Source organism: Sinocyclocheilus anshuiensis, unplaced genomic scaffold, assembly GCF_001515605.1.
Source record: "Sinocyclocheilus anshuiensis isolate Anshui unplaced genomic scaffold, SAMN03320099.WGS_v1.1 scaffold24, whole genome shotgun sequence".
NCBI lineage: Eukaryota > Metazoa > Chordata > Actinopteri > Cypriniformes > Cyprinidae > Sinocyclocheilus > Sinocyclocheilus anshuiensis.
The window spans coordinates 756446-764710 of NW_015557090.1; the positions used below are offsets into that span (position 1 = coordinate 756446).

At 36.9% G+C, this 8265-nt stretch overlaps 1 protein-coding gene across 4 annotated transcripts in view; it reads left to right on the top strand.

The window, feature by feature from the left end:
- Positions 1-2940: 2940 nt before the first annotated feature.
- The window catches only part of LOC107677089 (mitogen-activated protein kinase-binding protein 1-like), a 51033-nt gene continuing 45708 nt past the window's right edge, over positions 2941-8265 (top strand). For 3 of the 4 annotated variants that reach the window (XM_016471883.1, XM_016471884.1, XM_016471885.1), the window contains exons 1-6: positions 2941-3297; positions 3514-3605; positions 5287-5349; positions 5436-5493; positions 6812-6982; positions 7407-7544. In XM_016471883.1, coding sequence (XP_016327369.1) covers positions 3157-3297; positions 3514-3605; positions 5287-5349; positions 5436-5493; positions 6812-6982; positions 7407-7544 — 663 coding nt within the window. In that variant the 5' untranslated portion in view covers positions 2941-3156. The remainder of the gene's footprint in view (positions 3298-3513; positions 3606-5286; positions 5350-5435; positions 5494-6811; positions 6983-7406; positions 7545-8265) is intronic. The other variant, XM_016471886.1, reaches the window with a different exon arrangement.

The window sequence follows — 8265 nt, forward strand, 5'->3', positions numbered from 1 at the left end:
AAACCGCATAAACACATTTCATTACACCAAATACACAAAATAATGTTATTTTTAGCAGCATCATAATCACCTTTAAATACTCAATAATTTAACCACAAGACTTAAACAATATGTTAACCTGATTTAGTGTGTACGGAGCCCCGCACAGGGCATGCAGGAAAAAAATAGTAGGAAGAAATTAGAGGGAACTAATTAGCAAATCGTGCGCACAATTTATTTATTTTTTCTTGCATGTCATGTGCAGGGCTCCGTAAGTGTGGGGAAAAAAAACAAACAAACAAAAAAAACTCTTCCTTTTCTGTGTGAAATTATTTCCAAAATTTAGCAACGTTGTCACCATGGCAGTTCTATAAATGCTACAATGACTGTAAAATAATTATTTAAACAACTGTGCTGATAAAAAAAAAATCCACACAAATTTGTTTATTATTATTATTGTTATTTTATATATAATCTTTGTGGTAATCAACAACTTGTATTGAACCCGGAATATTCCCTTAATAAAGAAGAACTAACTGAAAATGTTTCTTATTCTTTCTTCTTTCTTTAACATTCCTGTTTCTTTTTGTTTATTTAATTCATCCGTGTGTGCTGGATATAACATCAGTGCAAAAAAAGGACTTTACTGCAGCAATGATCAAAATTGAATAAAAGCAACAGTAAAGACATACTGTATATTTTGTTAAATAAGATTTCTATTTCAAATAAATGCTGTTATTTTGAGCTTTCTGTTCAGCAAAAAGCATCATGTGACACTGAAACCTGGAGTAATGCCTGCTGGGAAATTCAGGTTTGCAATCACAGAATAAATAAAGCTAAAATATATTTATAAATAAAATTAAAATATATATTAACATAGACAGGAATTATTTTAAATTGTAGTAATATTTCACAATATACCTTTTTTTTTTTGTAGTTTTAATCAAATAAATGCAGCCTTGCTGAGCGAAAGTGACTTCTTTCAAAAACATTTAAAAAAAAAAAAATCTTTCCAACCCCAAACTTTTGAACAGTAGTGTACATGGCCAGTTCTTGGCCTTGTGGAAACTAGATGAATGTTAGACACACAGATCACATGTTTGGACTCATTCTTGTTCCTAACTAAACATTGAATGTGTTTATTCAGGCTCTGGAAGAGAGAAAGTGCAAGGAAAATGCCACTCAGCGAAGCACGCTCAATTTCCAATGGAAAAACAGACAGAAACTGGAGATGGACAAGGGGAAACACTGAAGCAGGCTTTGCTGGACGAGTGTAAACCGCTTCTTAGAAACATCCTCATACACTGGGAACCCAAAGAGAAAGAGGTTTCTTGTTCCAAGCCTGAATCCTTGAATCCTGAATCCAAACCTGAGTCGAGCAATCTAGATGATGCAACTGCATGTTTAATTCTGAAGTCGGCCTTCAAGACGTTGATGGAGAAGCCGTATGATGACAGCAGCACCTTACCTATTTTAAAATGGGTCACTAGCAACATACTGCCACGTGCAAGTGTTGTAGACGCTATTCTGATGGATGAAGGCATAAGAAAGGACTTCCTAAGATTATATCACCAGACGTGTGACCACACAGCGCAAGAACATCGCTCAGCAGTGGACACCCTTCAGCTGGTAGTTCTCTAGAGTCATGGTCCGTTTGCTGGAGGCACACAGCACTTCTCTGAATGGCATTCACCAGGCACTGTTAAGAACCTGCTTGCCTACAAATACAGATGATGGTGCCAAGAGAGGTAAGGTTACAGTTATAGATAGAGTCGATCTCATTCATTTCCTCTGTACAGAAATTGATTTTTAGCTTTTAGATCTATGATTAAGTGAGCCACGAGTGTGATTTGTATTTAATAATTAAAAAAAAAAAAGTATTATCTTGTCCTGGTGTTGAACTACACTACCCATAATCCTGAAAAGCCACCCACCAATCAGAGCAGCTGCTGGGAAGACTTACCATGGAAGAGGAAATCTCTGTAAAATATCCACTCATATGAATTGCTGCAATGTCATGTAATAGAGTTGGTCATTGTACAATTGTATAAGCTGCTTGCAAATATATGCGAATACACTTTCAGAAGTTTGTGGTCTGTAAGATTCTATAATGTTTTGGAAAGAAGTCTCTTCTGCTCACCAAGGCTGCATTTATTTGATCATAAATACAGTAAAAACACTAATAATGTGAAATATTATTACAGTTTCAAATAACAGTTTTGTATTTTAAAATATTGTAAAATGTCATTTATTTCCGTATTATAAATGTAATTAATCAGAAACATTTCTGATTATTATCAGTGTTGTAAACAGTTGTGCTGCTTCATATTTTTGTAAAAACTACTATTTTTATGATTATTTGATGAAAAGAAAAAAAAAAGATATATTTGAAATATACATTTTCTGTAACATTCTAAATGTATTTAGTTATGTTTGATCTATTTAATACTTCCTGACTGAAAAAAGGTGTTAATTTACTTTAAAGGGGTCATATGATGCGATTTCAATTTTTCCTTTCTCTTTGGAGTGTTACAAGCTCTTGGTGCATAAAGAAGATCTGTAAAAAACATAAACAAAAAGTAGTTGTGCCCTGTTAACGTAATAACATCACACATGCAGTTATATTTAATAGTTAATGTAAATAGCTTTTTCATGCAATAATGTTTGAAACCATGTATGTAACTGTAATTTTGAAAAATTGTAAATGATTCTTGCTTTCATTTTGTTTATGCTTGATGATTATGTATTTAAAAATGAACCGTGATTAATTTATGATCTCAACTTTTAAAGTAAGACGTCTGGGCAAACCTATAAATGATGTCATATTAAATTGACCAACAGCGAGTGAGATACAAGAACGATCCCGCCTCCCGTGCGCGATTCATCCAATCACAGGAGACGGTGTATGTTTGAAACGGCCAGTATCAGATCACGTGTCACGGACTTAATCGCTTACAGCTGTATACATTGTCGAAGTTTCGTTTTCAGCCAGTCAGTTTATCATACTCGCTGAATTAAAACTTCTGATCCCCAGTCAGTATTAAAAAGTCGGTCGGAGTATAACATAGCCGGACATTCGCGTTTCTGATTATTGGACGGCATTAAACTTTTTAAAATGCAAACTAATATGTGAGTTTGGTTTATTTATTGAACCGTTTTAAAGAAGAGTGTTACACTATGGCGGATGGAGCGAATCTAAACGCAAGTTGTTTGTCCTCTCGAGCAAAGAAAGTCAACAACAACAACAGCAGCATTTCAACAGCAGCGAACATGAGGAGAAAGACACGACAGAGCAACAGAAGAGACATTCACAACCGGGTATGAGGCTGTTGTGTTTAACGTTACTGTAAAGTTACTTCAGAGCAGGCCAGAGAACGCACATCGAGTCTTCCTGTTTTTACGTTCAGTCACACGCATCAACTTTTTGACGCAGTTTAGTGTTTGTGTCGTTCAGAAACCATCGCATTGCTTTTACCAGCATGCATGCATGTAGATATATGTATGCCACAGTTGATGAAGTTGTTGTGATTGCAGGTTGTCTTGGAGAAGGTCCTGGGCATCACTGTCTCCAGCAGCAGTGCTTTAACCTGTGAGCCCAACACTGGTTTAGTGGCTTATCCGGCAGGGTAGGACTGTTTCTATACATGTTTTCTGTGTCCAAGTCCATACTTTGAGGAATAGTTCACTTAAAATAAAAATCGTGATCTACTCACCCTTTTCTCGTTCCAAACATCAATTTTCTTTATGTAAAACAAAAGGTGAGTCTTTGTAAAATATCCTTACTGCTTTTTTCCTTCTAATGGAAGTGAATGGGGACTGGAGCTGTCAAGTTCAAAACTGACAAACCCCCCCCCCAGATAGCACACGTACATTTGCAAGATGTCTGTTAAAGATCGCTTCGTCTGGAAAGCATCTGTTGTGTACAAACATCTGACAGACATCTCTAGATGTCAGTTTTACATACATTCTAAAGCAGGGCTGTCCAAACTCGGTCCTGGAGGGCCGGTGTCCTGCAGAGTTTAGCTCCAACCCTAATTAAACACACCTTAACCAGCTAATCAAGCTCTTACTAGGCATAAAAACTTCCAGTCAGGTGTGTTGAGGCAAGTTGGAGCTAAACTCTGCAGGACACTGGCCCTCCAGGACCGAGTTTGGACAGCCCTGTTCTGAATCATAAACATCTTGAAGGCGTCTTCTAAATGTCTATTTGACATCTGATAGGAAACGTCCTATAGACGTATTGCAGATAAGCAAACACTCTGAAAAATACGTCTTGCAGACGTCAAATAGACTTCTCCGTGATGTGCGTGTGCTATCAGGGAAGCAAAGTAGTCCATATGTTTTGTGCGCTATATTTGTAGTCCTCTGAAGCCATAACTTTGTGTGTTGATCAGCTGTAGCTGTCAAATATGGTCTTGTCAATGATGGTTAATCATGAGACGTGGGAATCAATAGTGCATTTGGTGCTATATGTGTTTTCTTTTCTTAAATGTTTTTGTCAGTTTGAGAGCTTATAACAACTTTAATTCTGTTTGATAATTATTTTTTTTGACATCAGAAGACTGAAAGCTGTATAGAGAAGAGTTATATGGAGGACTTTTATTGTGCTTTTTTTTCCCTGTGTTTGGAGCTTGACAGCTCCAGTCCCCATTCACTTTCATTATATAGAGAAGCCTGCAGACATTTTTCAGATATGTACCTTTTTATTCCACAGATTACAAATTTTGTCATTTTGGTGAACTTTAACCTTTAATGAAAGTTCCACTTGTGGTTTCTCTGCTTGGACACCTGTATGTTCAAGAGAAACTGGTGCAAATGCATTCATGAGTTTTTAGGTGTGACTTCCACCACTGTTCAAAAGTTTAGGGTCAGTAATTTGTTTCTTTTTTCATTATTATTCAGCAAAGATTCATTAAATTGATTTAACAATTTTAAGGACATTTGTCACATTAAAGACACATGTCATATTAAATCAAACTAAGTTAAAGACATTTATAATGTTACAAAAGATTTCCATTTTTCAGTTTCCATAAAAATATTACGCAGCACTGTTTTCAACATTACGTAATTTTTCTTAAGCACCAAATCTTTAAAAATGGAAATAGCTATTTTAAATCGCAATATTTCTCTTTTTACTGTATTTTGATTAAATAAATACAGCCTAGATGAGCATAAGAGACTTCTTTAAAATGAACATCTTGCCAAAGTTTTTTCGAACAGTAGTGTAAGTATTCAAACATGTGCATATATACTGTATATATATAATGCATCGTCTGTAAACTAATGCGGTGGTGGTGTATGTTTCAGTTGTGTTATTGTCATCCTGAGCCCAAAGAAAAACAAGCAGACTCACATATTTAATACATCCAGGTAAATAACATTCTTATCTTTAACTCCACAGCATAATGTTGTACATTGTAACTTAATTAAGTCCAAATCATGTGCTTGTTGCCCAGGAAAACCTTCAGTGCCTTGGCTTTCTCGCAGAATGGAAAATATTTGGTCACTGGTGAGGTAAGTGCTCTGAGATGTGTTATGAGAGCCAAAAGAATGACGACTGTGCTAAATGCCCTTCTGTGCAGCGTTTAAAAGGGACAGGAGGCAGTCTATCATTGATTCGTATGGTTATGATGTATATGTGGTAAAGGAGTTATGACTGGGCTGCTGGGACATCTGTGCTGAGCGTTCCGACACATTCCAGCTCCCTGGTTGCCATGGTGAGGCCCAGTGCCTGTCCCAACTTGGTAAACCAACAGAGAATCGTTGTAGCGACAGCAGATCACAAATGCAATGCAATGGCTGCTTTGCTTTTTTTAGGCATCTGACTAATAATGGTGCATGTTGCACAGGGGACGTGGCAAATGGGTATTTAAAAAAAATAGCTCACCTAAAAATGGAAATTTTGTTCTCATGTAGTGTATGTCAGCTGTGTGTATTCCCAGTGAAGCTGCCTGCTGGTGATGCTGTTTTTGGTGTTATTTGATCATTCTCTGCTTAGATCTTGAGAGATTTAATTGAGTTGATTTGCAGTTGGTATGTTTCAATGGCTGACATCAGATCGCGTATTATTTGTAGTAGAAATGAATTGAAATGGGAATTAAAGTTGTAAACTAAACATTTGAAATAAATAATTTTGTACAATTGGAAAAAAAAGAGGGAGTGGGTCGACAACTCGGCGCTAAAGATTTATTTTTTTTGGCATAATTTTCTTGTTTCATTTACCTGATTGGTGGAGATTATTTGCAGATTAATGGGTAATGTAGATTTGCTTCAGCAAGCCTTGTAGCTCACAGTAGGTTGGTCCTTTAAAGTTTTATAAGTTATCAATTAAAAAATCAGTTCCCTATGGAGAAAATGAATGTCATTTTTAAAGGGGTCATATGATGCGATTTCAAGTTTTGCTTTCTCTTTGGAGTATTAAAAGCTCTTGGTGCATAAAGAAGATCTGTAAAGTTGCAAAGACTAAAGTCTCAAATCCAAAGAGATATTCTTTATAAAAGTTAAGAGTCAGCCACACCTACCTAAAACGGCTCGTTACACATTTCATTACACCAAATACACAAAATACTCTTCTTTTTTGCAGCATCATATGACCCCTTTAACTTCCGACACCTGACTCTGTTATATAGTTGGATAGACATATCTGTGCATGGAGTCTCTCACATTTATGATGTTGATTTTGTGCATTACTACACTCTAAAAAATGCTGGGTTAAATATAACCCAGCGCTGGGTTAAAAAGGTACAAACCCAGCTATTGGGTTGTTTTAACCCAGCATTTTTTAGAGTGTATCGTTCATTTGTTCAGTGTCTCTTTCCCTGTTGCTGGGCAGAGCGGGCACATGCCCTGTGTGCGGGTGTGGGATGTGGCAGAGCGGACACAGGTGGCAGAGGTCCAGTGCCATAAGTACGGGGTGGCGTGTGTATCTTTCTCCCCTAACGGAAGCTACATAGTGTCTGTGGGATACCAGCACGACAGGACAGTCAGCGTCTGGGAGTGGAAGGTGGGTACAGCAAGCTGCCATGGACCTAAGAAAATGACCTGACTGATATTGGATTTTAAGATTACAAAGATAATTTTTTTCTTATACTGTGTTATGTGATATTATCTACATTATAGGTTAGTGTTTTGGCCATGTTTCAAATTGACACGTCCCTTACAAAGTAGTAACTTGTCTGTTATCTCTAATTACAAGCTTCCCAACTAGTAAATGTGAATTTGCCAGTCATTCCTGTGCTTGGAATTTGTAATTATGATATTTCTGACTTGTGATGACGTTGTAGAGTGTTCTGAATGAATGCATTTTGTCAAGTAAACTGAACTTCAACAGATATCCCGTTCTCAGTGCATAGGGAGCAGTGAACACTGAGTCTGGTTTACAAGAACATTTAATAAATAATGATTTTCAATCTTTTCTTTGCTTGTAGAAGGGGACTGTTATTGCATCCAATAAGGTGTCCAGCCGCGTGCTTGCTGTGTCTTTCTCAGAGGACAACAGCTACTTTGTGACCGCAGGGAACAGACATGTGAAGTTCTGGTACCTTGATGCCTCAAAGGAAAGAAGGGTGAGACATTTGTCACATATTGCTACAGCCTACAGATGCACTGAAATTCCAGTTACTGAAAATGTTTTTTTTAAAGAGAATTTTTTTTTTTAAATTTACTTTTCATATATACCAGGGGTCTGCAACCTGGCTGAGAGCTAACAGTGTTATACAATACTTAAATCTCTTAAATAAAATATCAATCCAAACTGTTATACACGGTAGGCTTGCCGCGATAGACGGTGCTGACGGTGATATTCCGCAACACCAGTTACGTCACTTGCCCACCACGTCACCGACCCCTACCGTCGTTTTGATTTTTTATAGTAATAAAAATCATTTAGTTCAGTAAAAGAACAGACACTACAATTAAAAACTGAACGCGGCTGCTCAATGCAGCGTGCTGAACGACAGTCGCATCACACCGATCAGATTTCATTTCTCCAGTGAGGAGAGTGAGTCGAGCTGACTGACAAGAAGAGTGAGGTGAGACAGACAAGACGATCGCGGATGATTTAGTTTAGAAACTAAATGCAAAAGCGCCTGTTTGGCAATATTTTGGATTTTGAAAAGCCTGTTGACTTTTGCCGTTTATCTAAGGTGATTTTGAAAGTTTTTTAAAACATTTGTTTCTTATTTAATTGGTTCCACATTGTTTGCTGATTTTTACTTTATTTAAACTGTGTGTCATTTATTTATTTTATTTCACATCAAGGTGTATGCCGTGCCTCCAAGCTTTCTT